An 18,952-nucleotide genomic window follows, 5' to 3' on the forward strand; every position below is an offset into this window, starting at 1 on the left:
GTCCATCCAGGGGCAGTGGCTGCTGTGTCCATCCAGGGGCTGCTGTGGCCATCCAGGGGCAGGGGCTGCTGTTTCCAACCAGGGGCTGCTGTGTCTATCCAGGGGTTGTTGTGTCCATCTAGGGCAAGGGCTGCTGTGTCCATCCAAGGGCTGCTGTGTGCATCCAGGGGTTTGTGTGTCCATCCAGGAGCAGGGGCTGCTGTGTCCAACCAGGGGTGCCTTGTTCATCCAAGGGTGCCCAGTGCATAAAAAAAATAAAAGCTAATAATAATATAATTAATACAAAAATAATAAAAAAAAATTGTGCTGTGCCTCAGTGTACTATATTATTATTTTTATTTTTACTGTGACGCTGCCTGTCAGACCGCAGTGTAATATTCATTCATGTATTGTATGTGACACTGTAAGTGGTAGTGCAGTTTATAATAAATATTGGTACACTGTAAGTGGAAAACGCAGTGTATTCGTAAAAAATATTGTGACACTGTTGGTGGAAACAGTGTATTTGATAAAAATATTTTGACACTGTAAGTGGAAACGCAGTGTGTTATTCTTTTCTTATTCATAAAAAAAATCTTGTGACATTGTATTTCATTGATACCGCAGTGTAATATTTAAAATTGGTACAAATTGACGTGTGTGCTGTTCATTCGAGTTTGTTGATATGGAGAACAATCAGTTGAGAGAAGAGCAGGAACCACATACTAGTGCTGGAGCTGCTGCCAGTGCCACCAGTCATGATGATACTAGTCCATCTACATCATCTACTAAAGCCGATGCCCAAGGGCATACAGGGCTTAAGTCAGGGCATCTAAAATTAAACAAGCAATGTTTTACAGTGTTAAAGAAAAAAATTAAAAGCTAAATTGGTTGCAGAGAAACAAAAAAAAATTATAATATGCCATTTACTACACGAAGTGGCAAGGAAAGGATAAGGCCTTTGCCTTTATTTATGACTAGTGGTTCTGCATCTTATGATGATGTAAGCCCTTCTCCCTGTAGAAGTGTTGAAAATTTAAATTGCTACGGTACATGAACCAACTGTGTGCTCAGAAAAGTAACAGCTCCCTGAGGAGAGTCCAAGTGTGTCCACGGTTGCCATGTGTGAGTCTGACCTTTCTAATACTGTACTTGAAGAGGATCATCCTTCCACCATTTGTGTGCCCTCTGCAAATGGGATGAGCAGCACAAGTCAATATGCTGACGTAGAAATCGAGGATGCTTCTGTAGAATTGCACCAGGAGGATGAGGAGGGTATTTCTGTAGTTGGCGCTAACAAGGATGATGAGGATGTTGATGCCGAGGATGTTGTTTGTGTAAATCAGGCAACAGTTGTTGCCCATGGTAGGAAAAAGGCAAAGCCCATTGCTGTCATGTCGGGGCAAAAGACCAAAAAATCCACCTCTCATGTGTGGAATTATTTCCAACCAAATCCGGACAACAGTTGTCAAGCCATCTGTAACCTTTGCCAAGCAAGAGTGAGTAGAGGTAAGGACCTTAACCATCTAGGAACCTCTTCCCTGTTACGTCACTTGCAGCGCATTCATCAAATTCAAGAGTTTTTCCAATTCAGAAACTTTGGCTAAAAACATAACAATCAGTCCAGCGTCACCTAGCTGCTCCCTTCTCTCTGTTAGATCCAAGTGCCTGCAATCTCCACCACCAACACCTGCATCATCAACATCCTCAATCGTGATTGGAAGTAGTCCTGCTGTATCCAATTTCATAAGCATGACTGACTCCTCTCCTATCCGTAATTCCTCAGAAGGATCCTTGAGTGCTACGCCTGTTGCTGCTGATGCTGGGGGTGGATCTTCATCCCAGAAAGGGACCAAGAATACTACTACTAGTAGTAGTTTAAAAAAACAATTGACTATTAAACAATCCTTTGATACAGGAAGTATAACAGCTGTCACTCAGTTGCAAAGCGGATCACTGACGCCATGACGGCTGTGCTAGAATATCAGGATGATAGTGTAGAGGAAGTGCAAAAGGAGGATGAGGGGAAAATTTGTGTCCTATCTGATGCTAAAGAGGATGTTAATGATGAAGATTTTGTTTGCGTAAATCTGCCACCAGTGGCAGCAGTTCTTGCTCGTGAAAAAAAGAAAGCCAGAAAAGCCACTTCTTGGGTGTGGAATTATTTTAATCTAAATTCTGACAACAGTTGTGAAGGTATCTGTTCCATTTGTAAAGCCAAAGTTAGCAGAGGAAGGGACATTAACCATCTAGGTACCTCATCCCTGTTACGTCATTTGCAGCAAGTTCATGCAATTTGTTTAACAAAATTCTAATAATTTGTAAATTAATAACAAGCAGTCCAGTATCAGCTACCAGCAGTTTGGACCAGCACATGCAATCTCCACCACCAACACCCTCATCATCAACCTCCTCCTGCTTGGTTTATTAAACTGTGCATGTCCTTTTTAATATCCCACATAAGAGTGTGTGGGAGGGCCCAAGGTCAATTCCATCTTGCACCGCTTTTCTTTACATATTGCACAATTTGGGGCATTATTATAGTTTATAAAGCTGCCATCCTATCTGCCACTGCTGTGTGGTAATGTTTCATAGATGTCCTATATTTTTTTAAACTGCCTTGTGTTTATGCCACTGCTCAGTTGCTTACTTTAGCCAGCCAGCTTGCTGCAGCCTTTGACCTATATTGGTGAAAAATAGTGAATTCAATATTGTGAGCTGTGAGGTGGTTAAAAATGCCTGGAAGTGCCTGAAAATGATTGTTATTAAGGTTAATAATACTGTAGGAACAAAAACAGGCCTAAATTATGTCGTTTTAGCTGTTTATATAATTTAAAAAAGAAAAATACAGATCCAAAACCAAAACACGCAAGGGTGGTTTTGTGAAGCCAAAACCAGATTCGAAACCTTGAAGGAAATACAGATCCAAAACTAAAACAAAAACACGGGGGTTGGCGCGCATGCCTAATTTCATCATTAAAATCATGATTTTGCGTCATTTCACTTAATTTCACAGATCCCCTAAACTGGCTTTCTTCCAGTTTTTCATGGGAAGGGTTGAAATACAGTATGTTAGAAACACATAGGGGCTGATTGTGAGTTGGGAGAAAAGCAAAAACAAGCAAATAACTGCACCTTGGTAAAACCATGTTGCACTGCAGGTGAGACAGACGTAAAATGAGCAGATTTATATTTTAGCGGGGCGTGTCCTAAATCAGATCTAAATTGCAGTGTAGAAAAAAATGTCCAACAGTTGTGGGCTACATGCAAAAGTAGCCGATATTTACTGTGCATGCAATGAATAAATACATTTATTTGCACTACTTGCATTGCAACATGGTTTGGTCCAGATACAAAGTAACTTACTTTTTTGCTTTTGCTCCCAACTCAGAATTAGCCCCATAGTCTGTCCCCAGAAGCCAAATACCATTCTGCAAACTGTTATACACTAGAGACTGGGGCATTCCACTGGAAAGGTTTGAGTACAGTTGAATGTGGTCCATTCTCTTGAATTAAAAATCCTGATATTTTGCAAATTAGATATGCAATTTCCTTGAGAGGCACTGTTATTAACAGTGAAGAGAAATATGTCAACCAGGCAAATACTCAGCTCACCCCCCCCAACCAACTCCTTCCCCTGTAGATAGTAGTCAGTGACCACCATATAATGCATAGAGTATCGCCTTGACCACTGTATAATACAGAAATCATCAGTGGCTGCTATACAATATATAAAGGATTAGCGACCACATTATTATACAGAAGGAGTGTGACCGCCATACAATGCAGAGTATTTTTGATCACCTTACAATATCATTCCCTCATTAAAAATGAACCCTTCCTAAAAAAAACCCAGTACTATCAACTAATTCAGCATCATCGTAACAACCCCATTCAATATAATGAATATCATTGACCCCTTTACAATTATTGCATACATACTCCTCATTATTGATTAGGCCCAACTTCATCGAATAATTCCATTTATGTACATCAATTCACTAATTATCTCCTTCAGAACGGGATGTATCAAGTATCGCCCATCCAGACCTTATCTGCATGTATACCGGTATTTTTTAATTCCTATATACATGAATACTACCTACTGGGACAGCTCTTCCAATATAGAGCTGTCCTAACAAAGAAAGTGACTTTCTGGGTTTATGATCCAGGAGTCCTAATGTGCTCCTGCTCCCAACACTGTAAAATCAGTTAAGAACAATAAAGGTCATGTCCCTACTCTGCAAAAACCACACCCCTGAACCAACCAAACATAGCTCCACCCATTCAAATCATGAAGCTATGTCACTTTGTTGTTGATGTAACATGGACTGGAATAAATGAGAAATAGATTAAAGCTGGGGAACATAATAGTGTGAAGATAGTGATGAAACTTCTGGAATCAGGAGCTCTTACATGCTGCAGCTGAGACTCTGTCTCGTGTAGTTTGGCCTCGTATCCTTTGGTAATTTCCTCCAAGGCCTGAGTCTTACTCTCCTCCAGCTCCTGCAGCTGCCTCTGGTCATCCTCCTGCATCTGCTGTGATTTCACCTGAAGCTCCTGGTACTTCTCATACGCCAGCAGCAGCTTCTGATTAATAGCCATCTCTAAGTACCACACATAAAGCAACAATCATGGAATAAGACCACAGAATAATCCTGACTAGACACCAGATATTATACACACAATACATTTTGAACCAGTTACTATTTTGTATTTTTTTTTTACCCATTTATTCCATGAACCTCAGTAGAAGCCCTTCCTCACCATTAAAAATGAGAAGAAAAGCAAAACAAAATGAAAACATCCTGTCATCTACACAGTAGAGGTGGCCATCCTGTGGTCTGGACAAATATTCATCTTCTAAAATAAAATAAAATGTATATGTATATTTCTATAAGTTGCATATCATACCCAAATCCTGCATTTCTCGAGATTGTTTTCCTATCAGATAAATTTTTTCTTCATGTTGTTTCAATTCCTCTTTTTTTGCTTCAGCCTTTAGTATCTGAAAGATGAGTGAAACGAGACCTGTGTGTATTATCCCCCATCTCCATGATATATACATCCAAGATGGTAAAAGGAAGTTTATGGGGACTTAGTTTATATAATTGCATAAGAAGTTTCTACCTGGTTTGCGGTTTTAAGCAACTCTATTTCCTGTATGTATTTTTCAGTCAGACCCTTCAATTTCTCATTATAGTTCATGTCTTTTACCCGAAGTTGATATTCGTTCTCCATTTTCAGTTCCTTCACATTTGATTTTAGCTCCAATATCAACTGTTTCTATTATTCAACAACAGTCAAAAATTTCATAAATTCTAGCTTTACATTGTCACTATATGCAATTTGTAGTACTGCTGTACTGTAATAATGTTATTTATTTTACATTATAATTGCTTTAAGCTGTACCATTATAAGTATGGGTTGTGGGATACATCATTTCTAGATATTAATTACTGAAGGGTAATACATAGATCCATATGTATGGATTTTAGAAAGTCTGGATACTCTTGTGAAGTCATGTGTTTGAAGTTTTCTTCACCTTCTCCTCCAGGTCAGAAATGGTAGTTAGGACCTCCTCAGCATATTCCACTTTATTATACTTCAGAGCTCTGCCCTCCTTGTCAGAAATTTTCCAAAGCATGAGGCACACATCTTCAGAAATGGACAGTAGATACTGGTCATCAAATGTCACCATTAGCTGTAAGAAGGGAGTTGTATGAAATGGAAGGCTTGAAATGTATTACTGAAGACTAGAAATGAACAGAGCAGAAGACAAAAGACATAGAGCTAAACACTAGAGAAGTACAGAGCCAAAGACTAAAGATGTACAGAACTGAGGACTCGAGATGCACAGAACTGAAGACTAGAGATGCACAGAACTGAAGACTAGAGATGTACAGAACGGAGGACTAGAGATGTACAGAACGGAGGACTAGAGATGCACAGAACTGAAGACTAGAGATGTACAGAACTGAAGACTAGAGATGTACAGAACTGAAGACCAAAGATGTACAGAGCTAAACACTAGAGAAGTACAGAGCCAAAGACTAAAGATGTTCAGAACTGAGGACTAGAGAGGCACAGAACTGAAGACTAGCGATGTACAGAACTGAGGACTAGAGATACACAGAACTGAAGACTAGAGATGCACAGAACTGAAGACTAGAGATGCACAGAACTGAGGACTAGAGATCCACAGAACTGAAGACTAGAGATCCACAGAACTGAAGACTAGAGATGCACAGAACTGAGGACTAGAGATGTACAGAACTGAGGACTAGAGATGTACAGAACTGAGGACTAGAGATGCACAGAACTGAAGACTAGAGATGTACAGAACTGAGGACTAGAGATGTACAGAACTGAAGACCAAAGATGTACAGAGCTAAAGACTAGAGAAGTACAGACTCAAAAACCAAAGATGTACAGAGCTGAAGCCTAGAAATGTACAGAGCTGAAGACCAAAGATGTATGGAGCTAAATGCTAGAGAAGTACAGAGCCAAAGTATAGACACGAATGGAGCTTAAAACTGAATACTGTTTGAAATGTGAAAACAATGCAATCATATTAAAATGTAATTGTTGACTGTTAAATATTTCTCAGTTCCTTGAATACCTTGTAATTTAGTAAACTTGTAAAGAGCTAAGCTTTTACCCTGGTCACTGGCCGTGCATGGGCTTGGTACTCATTGTACCCTTTGTGTAGAGGCAGCGGGCATTTCATGGAACGTACAGTTCCGCTAGATGTCCCTGTGAAAACCATCCGCCCAGAGTGAGAAATGGCAACTGCTGTGTATGTGACATCAAAGGCTGGAACTTCCTGCAATATCTAACATAGAGATAAATGACACTACATGGGGTATTTCTCTAAAAATGTAATCAAAACCTAAAATGAAAGTAAATGTTTTATTAAAATAAATAAAAAAAACATGTTTTATGAGTGGTTAAAATGCATCTACCAATACAGTGTTATGAATCATTTTTTCACACACAAGATTAGCTAGAAAAAGGTTTGTGTAGACTTTTGCACAGACCTCATTTCATGGCAGGTTGTAAATATAAGTCCTTTATGGATACCATGAATTTACCTGATTCCATTCCCTGATTTACTGATTCAACAATTCCAAATTGCAGGACTCAACCTAAAGAGGGACATTGAGATCTTTTTATATTTAAATTAGGTGGAATGTTTGTTCTTGTTTTTGAACTAGAAGGAGTTTTGAAAAACAGCCTTCTCTGATAATCTGGAGCCAAGGTAACAACTCCAGAACTAATTAATGAGTGAATCACCTCTGACAAGGCCCTTCAATTTGTGATATTCAAGGGGACTACAAAATATTTATAATGTAGATCTGGTGCTATATTCCTCTCGCCAAGGTATCTGTAGTTAAAGTGAACCATTGAGTCCTGAAAAGACAAAGAGAGGCCCCAAAACAGGAGATCCTGAGTGGGTAAGGTGATAGTCAAGCTGACGGTTATCTGTTGGTTTCTCAATCTGAATTGCTAGACCAGTCAATCATTCTGTGCCCACCGTACACCTTGAATATGAACATCTTGCATTGCCAAAAGACCAAAATGAACAAACTCTAGAAGGTCTAGACTGTGGCATATTCGCAGAAGAAAAGGTACTCCTTCTTCCTGTGTCCTGATTGATGATATCCTATACCAGAACTTATGTTACATTGTCCGAAAATGGAAGTCTGAAATCATCTCTTAGATTCCACTAAGCTCCCACAGAAGAGGCATAAACAAGAGCAAAATGTATTTAGAGATGCATCTTTGATATGCACCAACAAAGTCAATTATACATCAATCTATAGCCCTGATTAGCATCAGATACTGACCAAGTGAGAACCACTTAATTGACCAAGGTTGTAATAAGCATGGGTCTAAGAGATATTACAGCTGCTACAAATATGAGCTTAGAATGGCTTCACATTTAAATGGGGTTCACATTTTGTTCCTGTAATTTACCCCCGAGTTACACACAAAACAGCATGCAAAATGGCCATATTTTCGTCTATATGCCGAGTTCCAGCTGCTATTGAAATTCTTTCCTGTTGACAGCTGATACATACTGTATGTACTGTATAACAGAAAGATGTCACATACACTATGACTAAAGTGCACCCATGATGATGCAGAACGCTTCCCTTACATGTAACAAATGCATTTCTTCTTCTCTATTTGTTTAACTTCTAACAAATGTTATTAGTGCAGCAACAACCCACATCTTTTGGGAACAAGAAATCTTACAGGAGCCTGAGCAAAGAGAGGGGAAATCAGTGTTAGCGGGGCTTTCACAAGTGGTCAGTTATTCCAGATTTGTAGATAGGAGAGCCGTCATCATTGACATGCAATATTTGCACCAGCCCCTGACTACCCACAATCATCCATCTTTCCTGGATATCATTTTGTCTTTTTCAGCTCAGCTTGGGAATATACCCTTACTATATGACAACAATTTGTTGTGAGCCACCAGAGGCAGGCATAAGTGGTAGAGAGTAGTAAATCTGCACATTAGGGCTGATTTTGAGTCATAGGCACAGTGGCTGCAGATGTGGGAAGCCACGGAAGCTAGACTTACTTTTGCTAATGCGAGAATTCAGAGGGCTAATGCGGGATTCTTGCATCTGCAAGCAGAAACCTGTGCCGCCCATTGAATTTACACCAGCGGTCGCAACCGCCATCATTAGTATCAGCATTTGCACCAGCCCCATGCTAGGTGTAAGAGAGAAACCAGAAACGGGCTTCCAATACCCTGTATGCACAACTCAGAATCACATGCAGATTTACATACACTCCCATGAGTCAGGACGGCTCCATGCACTCGTATATTGTTGCCGCCCCTAAAAGCCCAATTTCAGAGAAAGACAGTTCTGTCCATCTCAGAATAGGATGGAAATACGCAAAAATGCATAATTGTGCTGCATGCAAAAATCTCCATTTGTGTCTGTGTGCAGGGATCCATCCAACTCAAACTCAGCTTCACTATGCTGAGCATGTGCTCCGACAACTGTCAGCATTCACACTGCATGAGCCCCTATGTGGTCAACAGCAACAAAACATATCTCTTTGGTTAGCACGATAAATGGCTGCCTCCTCTTTGAGCAAATGAGTAGCTGGAGAGTGAAATACTATTGTTTACCAAAATAAAATAAACAACTTATAGTATTTGTAGTATAGTTGGTGATATATTACAAATGCCATTCGGGACTTACCATAGGGCACGCACAGGTGGGAGGCGCGGGAGCCTGGTGTGGTGAAAACATTTTCAAGACACCGTCCCCCCGGCTGCTGAAAGTCACAGTTTGCTGCTTCTGGGGCGGGTCCATGATGACACTTTTTACCACAAATAGTGTCAGCAAGTCTCTAGACTGGCCACTTCATGGGCATTTAGGAGGATATCATGCTTTCTCACGAGCCCAGGACAGCTCCCTGAAACTCAGAAGTATAATGTGTACTGAAGAACCCACTATTTATTGAGGATAACTTTACCTGGGAATCACTAATCTCCTTCAGCATCTGGTCAGATCCAACAGCAAAAATGGTTTTGGAGTCGGGAGACAGGGCCACACAGTTGTAGCTGCAGGATCTAAGTACACACTCAGATTCCCTCTTACCAGTCAGTGAGCTCCATTCATAGACAGCCCCTTCCAGGCCGCAGGACACCAGCTTACTGTCATCTGTGCTCCACACCACAGAGCGCACCTGCAAAATAATATATACCTTTACTGCTCATCCATGTCATACATCATTTAAAAGGCAACACTCAAGAACATAATATTGTAATACAGTGGTGGCTGAGGAGTTCAAATGTAAAGGTTTTACAGGAAACTTCCACTCAATAAATTATGTATACATTACAAATTAATTACTTCTAACATAAGTAGGGATATTTAAAAACTCCAAGTCAGGAGTAGTCTGTGCGCAAAGGAGGCCTGAAGTAGAGATCAGGTGCATCTGCTCCTGCATGTAAATTAATATGTATATTTGCCCATATGCAGACTCAGAGGCATATGCATCTTTGCAGTGCACCAGTCCTCTATACATCCATTTGTTTTGCTACTTGTATGGTCAACCCTGTGTAGTCCGCAGTTGACACACTGGGCCTGATTCTGAGTTGCAAGCAGATGCGGCTACGTCTTTATGCTAATGCCGTGAAAGATTTTGTGCAATCGGTTTTGCTATGTCTTTTGTTACACCACCAGTGTACCATCAGTGCAGAATCAGATGCACCACCAGTGTACCATCAGTGCACCATCAGATGCACCACCAGTTTCTTCATAAACAAAAATATGGCTTTTCTCCAGCATTTTAGTGTTCTTTTCCTGCTTTTCTCTGCTGCTAGGCTGGCTCCGTGTTCTCCAGTCCCCCGCCTGCTACCACTCGCAAATTCGAAAGCTGTTTTCAAACTCCTCGCCGGGATAGCCCGACACTTCAAAAATTTAAATAGGGTGTTTTTATAACTTGAAGGATTCAATCTGAAGATTGACATTTGCATCCCTCAAATTTAGAATTGGATGGAAAGAATCATTCAGCTTTTGTACCAGAAAAAGTCTTCATTAAAACAAAGGGAATGATTCAGAGATGGACTGATTTACACAGATGCACACAAGTGGCTGTGCAATCGATCCATCTCAGGTGCAAATGCAGAAGGAGGTGTCAGACATCTCTTTGCTGCATTTGCGATCCCAGCATTGCGACCGACGTCGCAGGCCGAGATCACCTCTTGGTCAGGCTGCGGGAGCTGAAGCTTCCCGTAGCCAGGTCAGTGCCTGGTCACGCAAAAGACCTGGAATCTGCATCTGTTGACATAGACCCATGTGCAGAATGGGTCCTATGCAGGCAGGATGAAAATAGATATGAACTCTTGAATCTTTCACAATTCAGTAAAGACACAAGGAATTAAGTCTAGATTACCATGACCTTGGGAAATTAGCAGGCAGAAAAAAGCTCATACATCCTGTTGCTTAATTAATGTTTTTTCCCCTTTACCTTAAAAAGCAATGGACTCAAGCAATCTCCTAGATTATAGGCCAGCCTCACAAATTTAAGACAGAGGGTATACCAGTTTCCCACAGAAGAGGCAGAAATAACATTTGCACCTAAAACAGCATCAGCTGTATATTTTGGATGAATCCTGAGTATGTGCTAACAAGGTCAATATTTAAAATCTGTTGACCTGAATTGGTTCAGCCAGATTTATTGACCCAAGCTGTAGCTACTATGAGTCTAAGATGCGGCAGCTCCAACATAAATAGATTTAAGGATTGTTTTGCATTTTCAATCTGAATCGTCCATTTTTGTGTGTACAATTGCAATCAATTTATTTACAGCAAAAATATATGAATATCTTGTTATATGGTTTTCATCTGTTTGTTTTATTATGCTGAGGATAACTTTACATCTATCTGTATTACAACAATATGCTGTTTTAATTTTTTTTTAAATATAAAAAAAAAAATATATAAATATATATATATATATATATATATATATATATATATATATATATACAGTCAGGTGCATAAATATTGGGACATTGACAGAATTTTCATATTTTGGCCTCTATTCACCACCACAATGGCTTTGAAATGAAACAAACAAGATGTGCTTTAACTGCAGACTTTCAGATTTAATTTGAGGGTAATTACATCCAAATCAGGTGAACGGTGTAGGAATTACAATGGTTTCTATATGTGCCAAGCCACTTTTTAAGGGGCCAAAAGTAATGGGACACACTAAACAATCCTAAATCTAACTTTCACTTTTTAATACTTTGTTGCAAATCCTTTGCAGGCAATTACAGCCTGAAGTCTGGAACGCATAGACATCACCAGACGCTGGGTTTCATCCCTGGTGATGCTCTGCCAGGCCTCTACTGCAAATGTCTTCAGTTCCTGCTTGTTCTTGGGGCATTTTCCCTTCAGTTTTGTCTTCATCAAGTGAAATGCATGCTCAATCGGATTCAGGTCAGGGGATTGACTTGGCCAATGCATAACATTCCACTTTTTAGCCTTAAAAAACTCTTTGGTTGCTTTTGCAGTATGCTTCGGGTCATTGTCCATCTGCACTGTGAAGCGCCATCCAATGAGTTCTGAAGCATTTGACTAAATATGAGCATATAATATTGCCCGAAACACTTCAGAATTCATTCTGCTGCTTTTGTCAGCAGTCACATCATCAATAAATACAAGAGAACCAGTTCCATTGGCAGCCATACATGCCCACGCCATGACACTACCACCACCATGCTTCACTGATGAGGTGGTATGTTTTGGATCATGAGCAGTTCCTTTCCTTCTCCATACTCTTCTCTTCCCATCACTCTGGTACAAGTTGATCTTTGTCTCATCTGTCCATAGGATGTTGTTCCAGAACTGTAATGGCTTTTTTAGATGTTGTTTGGCAAACTCTAATCTGGTCTTCCTGTTTTTGAGGCTCACCAATGGTTTACATCTTGTGGTGAACCCTCTATATTCACTCTTGTGAAGTCTTCTCTTGATTGTTGACTTTGACACATATACATCTACCTCCTGGAGAGTGTTATTGATTTGGCCAACTGTTGTGAAGGGGTTTTTCTTCACCAGGGAAATAATTCTTCTGTGATGCACCACAGTTTTTTTCCGTGGTCTTCTGGGTCTTTTGGTGTTGCTGAGCTCCCCAGTGCGTTCTTTCTTTTTAAGAATGTTCCAAACAGTTGATTTGGCCACACCTAATGTATTTGCTATCTCTCTGATGGGTTTGTTTTGATTTTTCAGCCTATTGATGGCTTGCTTCACTGATAGTGACAGCTCTTTGGATCTCACATTGAGAGTCGACACCAACTGATTCCAAATGCAAATGTCACACCTAGAATCAACTCCAGACCTTTTACCTGCTTAATTGATAATGAAATAACGAGGGACTAGCCCACACCTGTTCATGAAATAGCTTTTGAGTTGATAGTCCCATTACTTTTGGCCCCTTAAAAAGTGGGAGGCACATATAGAAACCGTTGTAATTCCTACACCGTTCACCTGATTTGGATGTAATTACCCTCAAATTAAATCTGAAAGTCTGCACTTAAAGCACATCTTGTTTGTTTCATTTCAAAGCCATTGTGGTGGTGAATAGAGGCCATAATATGAAAATTCTGTCAATGTCGCAATATTTATGCACCTGACTGTATATATATAACATTATAAGGGCATGGCCGTGCCCTTATATTAAGGCTGAATTGAAAAAAAATTACATTTTCCGATAAGGAATTCCTAGGGGGGGGGATGGGCACATTGTTTAAGGGGCTACACCTCAAAAGCTATTGGAGGTACCGAGCTGAAATTTGGCATGGCCAATGAACGGCTCCTCCACGTGGGTCCCAGCCAATGAGCATCCGTTAATGTTAGCCGTCCGGGACTGAAGTGAACTCGTTCCCATGAGCAGACATTAGCGCAGTGTAACAACATGCATAAGCATGTTGTTACACTGTATCCGGCCCACGTATTGGATTTCTGCGGAGAGCATCGAGGGACATAAAGGTGAGTATTGGATCTTTTTTTACAGGTAATTCGATGGGATACTTTACGTTGACAAGGGGACATGAACATCTGGAAACAGGTGAGTATGTGTAAGTGTGTTTATGGATGCAATAAAGGTTTATTTTCACGGTGTGTTGTGTGTTTTATTAGCCATTTCTTTACAGGTGAACTACAGGGACCAGTGGGCCCTTAATGCCCCGCATGCTGGTACTTGTGGTTCTCCAAGTACCAGCATGTGGGGGAGGCTTGGTGGGACCTGTAGTTCCACTGTTAAGACAATGATGAAAAATCTAATTTTTACACCACACCTAACACCATCAACCCCCTGGGTTGTGGGTGGCGGGGATAGCCCCGGGCTATCAGCCTAGGCCAGGGGTGCTAATTGGGGGTGCCTAGGCCAGGGTTGCCCTGGAGAGGGTGACCCCTTTATTGACGGGGTCCCCAACTCCCCAGGGTGCTTAACCCTAACCTCCCCCCGGGGGTGCCTAACCCAAACCCACCCCCTTCCCCTAGCCTAACCCTAACACTCCCGGGGGGGTGCCTAAACCCTAAATCACCCCCGGGAGCCCCTAACCTAATAGTAGCTGTCCCCTTCCGCCGCCCAGCTTACCTTCATTCGGTATGCCGGGCGTCGGGCTCCCGGCATAGGTATAATGACAGGCATTGGGATTTCGATGCCTGTCATCAGTACCCTGCCGGAATTTGACCGTCGGGAAGCCAGCGGTCGGCATTTCGACCGTCGGCTTCCTGACTGCATCCCATTGAAATCTGCATTTTACTGTAGCTTGTGTTTAAGTTTCACTGCTCTGTTTTCACAAATGTTTAGCTTATACAAGTTAACAACTGTATTTTCATAAATGCAATGTAAGGAGTCATTAGAGAAAACGGGTTCCAGTCAATAGAACTACACTGAAAAGGTCAACAATGTCTAGATAGACTCCAAATGGTAGACAGTCAATAGGTAGACAGGGACAAAAGGTTGACAGGTACAAAAGGTTGACACACAAAATATCGACGTGGATGAAGATAGATACAAAAGGTCAACAGGGCCAAAAAGTCGACATTGAAAAATGGTCTACACATTTATTTATTTTTTCTTAGGGTAAGGCACTTACCGGAGGATTAGGCTGTAGGAGGGACGGATAGGGTTAGGCACATACCCAGATGGTTGGAGTTAGGCACTAGGAGGGACAGTTAGGGTTAGGCACTTACCAGGGGGTTAGGCACCAGGAGGGAGGGTTAGGCACCAAGGAGAGGGTTAGGGTGAAGACTAAACTTACAAAAAAAAACATGTGTCAACCATTTTTGGGCCGACCATTTCAATGTCGACCTTTTGACCCTGTCTGTCTTCATCCATGTCGATCTTTTTAGTGCTGACCTTTTGTCCCTGTTTACCTACTGTCTACCATTTGGGATCTATCTAGACATTGTCTATCTTTTTGCTGTAGATCTTTTATACCAAACCCAGAGAAAACAGAAAATTAGTTAATTAGCTCAAATGTCGTTTTCAAGAGCATTGTGTCTTGCATTACTGGCATTGATGGAAAATTGCCCTGTGCATTCTTGTGGAGGTAATTTAGAGATTGGTGTTTGGTGGTGCAGATCGAAGCATTGAAGAGCAACTGAACTACAGTAAGGGAGGCCAGCATGATCTAGCAACTATGGGTATGCTGGGACTTGAAGTTCTACAAGCACCAGCATACCCCAGCAGCTAATGGCTGTCGGGGTTTGCTGGGACTTGTAGTACCATATCTTTATTACCCCAATCTAAACTGACCACAGTACTAGCATTGGGATGGTTTTCCTTGGAGGAGATTTTTATTTTTTCTTATGCAAGCCTGATACCCCTACAGGGTTCTTCCACATGCTGGCTGGCTTGGAGTTAGTTCTCCCAACCTAGTACAGATAAACCCCACGCTTCAAGCCCCCCAGGTGCTAGTTTCACATTAGCTGTAACCAGTTAAGGTTAGGAGCACGGATGCTGGTTTCACTTTTGGGATGGCGAGAGAGGTACATATTTTACGCCAGCTACCATCATCAAGTTGGGATGAAGACTGACATATCTTTACTATGACAGCATCAGGATAAGCTTCAAGCGCATCTGGTGGTGACTGCATACCTATCTAATATTTTGTTTGGCTGTTTGGCACGTCTTAAGATAACTGCAACTCAAATTACACAGTACATCTAAGAGACTATTTGATGGCCCAGATTTTACCCTGGTACACATAACTTGTGCTTAACTCTAAATGAGACACTAAAGGTCTACCTATGAAAATCCCTAGAAATTAAGTGATGTTAAAATGAAAGAATTAACAGCATAATTTAAAGAGAGTCCAGCCCTGAAGAATCTGCTATTCCGTTCAGTCTCACAATGATTTATATACAATCAGTAATGATGACAATTAATGGAGACAGCCCCAGATTCACTATTGGTAGAATCCCATAATAACATGGTACATACCTTACCGCTGTGGCCTTTAAGGTTCGTTACATTCTCAAAGGTTATGGCAGAGTATATCTGGATCACATTTCCATTTACAGCAGCAAAGAGGTGCCCTCCATGGCTAAACACACACTACAAGGAGGAGATGGAGAGCGGGAGACACAGGTTGGAATTATTGGATCTAGCAGAGGAGAACCATCGGAGACATCCAGGATATCTACTGAGTTGTATGAATCAAAGCCACAACACTCTTACTTATCTAACAAAGACGCTGGAACATTTTTTGTGAAAAGCTTCAACACATGGCGGAGGTCATCAATAATTATATACAGATATGTATTACGTATTATCTTATAATAACATCAAACTGAACAACAAATGTAAAGTTGCTGGCTTCTGACTGAATGGCCCATGGGAATTAAGCATAATTCCAGCTGTGTTCTGTTCAACTCTTGTTAAACGGAACAGAAAGCAGCTGTAACAGGGCTTGAAGAAGGTGTCGGTGATTCTTGTGAGAAGGGACAACAGCAAATGCTCAATGGAGCAAAGATTGAAAAAATACTGAAAGCTACATTTATGCTCCAATGAACACCCTGTGGTGCCCCAAGTGTGAAAGGCCCCAGCAATCCTTGTAGGGATAAACAATCCCTATACATTTGAGATTATTTGTGTTCAGTTCAGAAGCAGCTCAAAACAATGATTAACACAGACTGAACATTGTTATGCTTAATTGTAAGTGATCATTAAAATATTGCATTAAGCTAAAGAAAGCAGTATTTGTTTAAAGTATTCTTAAACCACAAATCACAATGGTAGTTGGGATTTAAGCCACAACTGTTAACCACTCCTTTTGTTAAACACCTGGCAGCTTACACAATGCCTTACCTGATTTATGTACAAGTGTTATTAAATAATCGGGAGTTATGGGATCAATGGATAATATTCAACCTTCTCCTCTCCAAAGACAACAACTTTATATATGTACATTACCTCCCGACCTTATGTGTATGTGTGTCTTCAGGGGACACTAATCTTTTTTGTGAACATATACCATAAGAAGATATATTGTTATTCAATTCACGTGTGGAACAAGAGAAATTACATGTTGGCTAGATGTATCTGAGATTTGGAAAAACATATGCCGGGAATCTGGTGATAATACTACATACCAGGTTACATTTACAGATGTTTTTCTGTATCCACAAATTAATTACATATAGTGGAAGTGTGAAGTTACCTTTCTTGGACTTTAAAATTGAATTTAATGGATTAAGCCAGTGCCTTTGATCCAGACTACCCATTCTTCCATAAATTTATATCATTTTTATAGCAATTTATATATATCTTTTCTTATATTTGAATGCAATTGATTACTTACTATGTACTAAATGTTATTCAGTGTATTAATGATGACATTTTACTTTCTTTATTATATACAAGTGTGTTGATATTATTTCAGCTAGAACAGACTTATTTTGTATTAATAAGCGCAATACCATTATTATCTTATATTACCTCCCGACAGCCACGGACATTGAATTCTTTGAATGGTCGGATGTCATCAACCAACAGGTTCATCAGACACAGCTTGTCAGAAAATCCCACCAGGACATACAATCCAGATGGGTGCAGAGAGATGCTGTATGCCTCCTCCTGATATTCCTTACACAGATCCAGAGTCCTGTTAGTCAATACGGACACAATGGTTACTGGACCAAAGCCCATTTTAGGACCATTTGTATTGGAGCCATTAAAGCTGTTCTTCAGGGATTATGTTAGGGCTACAATGTATAAATGAAAAATGTGATGCTTCCCGTTAAATAATCACCATCATATCTTAGATTATAATCCACATTAATAAATAACAACAGCTGTATATGGTACATCAAAGAGCAATAATGTGCACTTATCAGCTACACAAATCAGAGGCAGCCATGCTGTGAGAGAACCAATATTCATGACATGCAACCGATACATTTCTAGAAACAAGTCACATCACTAATGCACTTTGTGATGTACTCAATGGAGACTATCGCTGTATGGGAAAACCAATATTTAGATGCAGCCTATGGATTAACTAAGAACCGGTGACAACTCTGAGGCACTTTGCGATATACTCAATTGAAACAGCCACTTTCTAGGCCAATATTCAGATGCACATACAAACAAAAAATGTACAAACCCTATGGCACTGCACTCCAGTGCTGCAGAGGTTAGTAATAAATCACCACCTTATATCTAATAGCACATAACAAAACAAATCAATCTCACTTGTGCTCTGGATTGTTCCAACAAGTTAACAATAAATCCATCAAAGGAAATGTCCCACGTCCTCCGGTTACGGTAATTCTCCGGTATATAAAATAAATAGGAGACACAATATAGTGTAATAACGTCACTGTATGATGTAGCCACCCGGGGATGTGAATATGAGGAGTATATGGTGGTCTATGAAGATCTTCTCCCGGCTTAGTATGGTCCCGACTCCTGTAAGAATCACTCAGATGTGAATGAGGATAAATCTCGCGTGGAGTTTCTTACATGTATGCTTACTTGTAAGGGCGATGTATGAGCACATAAAGGTATCTTTATCTTCGTAAACCTCAAACTGCGGTCCTTAATGGAATAGTAATATTATGCAGATTTCTATTGCCCTGCAGAAGATGGACCCGGGTCAGTAAGGGCAAATGCAGGGGCGGATTGGGCCGCCGGGACGCCGGGCCGGTTCCCGCTGGGCCGGCCACATTTTTTCCTTTAGGGGCTGCCACCCTTCATTCACCTCTACAGGTGGCCGGCTGCCGCGATCGGAGCACAGCTCCGGTCGGGCAGCTCACACATGTTAACTAACAAAATGGCAGACGGGGGAGCTGCTGCGCATGCCCAGCAGCAGCTCCTCCCATAAGTCTTTGCGGAGCCCGTCAGTTAGCACAGACGGCTCCGCCCGCACTGCAGCTTGTCTGCGTCCTGCTCCCTCTCCGGCACCTGCCCTGCACACACA

At 41.0% G+C, this 18,952-nt stretch overlaps 1 protein-coding gene across 1 annotated transcript in view; it reads right to left on the reverse strand.

Moving 5' to 3' along the window:
• Window positions 1-18,952, reverse strand: part of LOC148505856 (cilia- and flagella-associated protein 57-like) — a 73,577-nt gene that overhangs the window by 35,179 nt on the left and 19,446 nt on the right. Inside the window, exons 7-14 of the mRNA XM_088447657.1 lie at window positions 17,470-17,635; window positions 15,973-16,086; window positions 9,484-9,696; window positions 6,641-6,814; window positions 5,525-5,683; window positions 5,110-5,265; window positions 4,894-4,987; window positions 4,396-4,586 (exon numbers count right to left, since the gene is read on the reverse strand). Of these exons, the coding sequence (XP_088303783.1) occupies window positions 4,396-4,586; window positions 4,894-4,987; window positions 5,110-5,265; window positions 5,525-5,683; window positions 6,641-6,814; window positions 9,484-9,696; window positions 15,973-16,086; window positions 17,470-17,635 (1,267 nt within the window). The remainder of the gene's footprint in view (window positions 1-4,395; window positions 4,587-4,893; window positions 4,988-5,109; window positions 5,266-5,524; window positions 5,684-6,640; window positions 6,815-9,483; window positions 9,697-15,972; window positions 16,087-17,469; window positions 17,636-18,952) is intronic.

Source organism: Taudactylus pleione, unplaced genomic scaffold (genome assembly GCF_031769625.1).
Source record: "Taudactylus pleione unplaced genomic scaffold, aTauple2 ptg000436l, whole genome shotgun sequence".
NCBI lineage: Eukaryota > Metazoa > Chordata > Amphibia > Anura > Myobatrachidae > Taudactylus > Taudactylus pleione.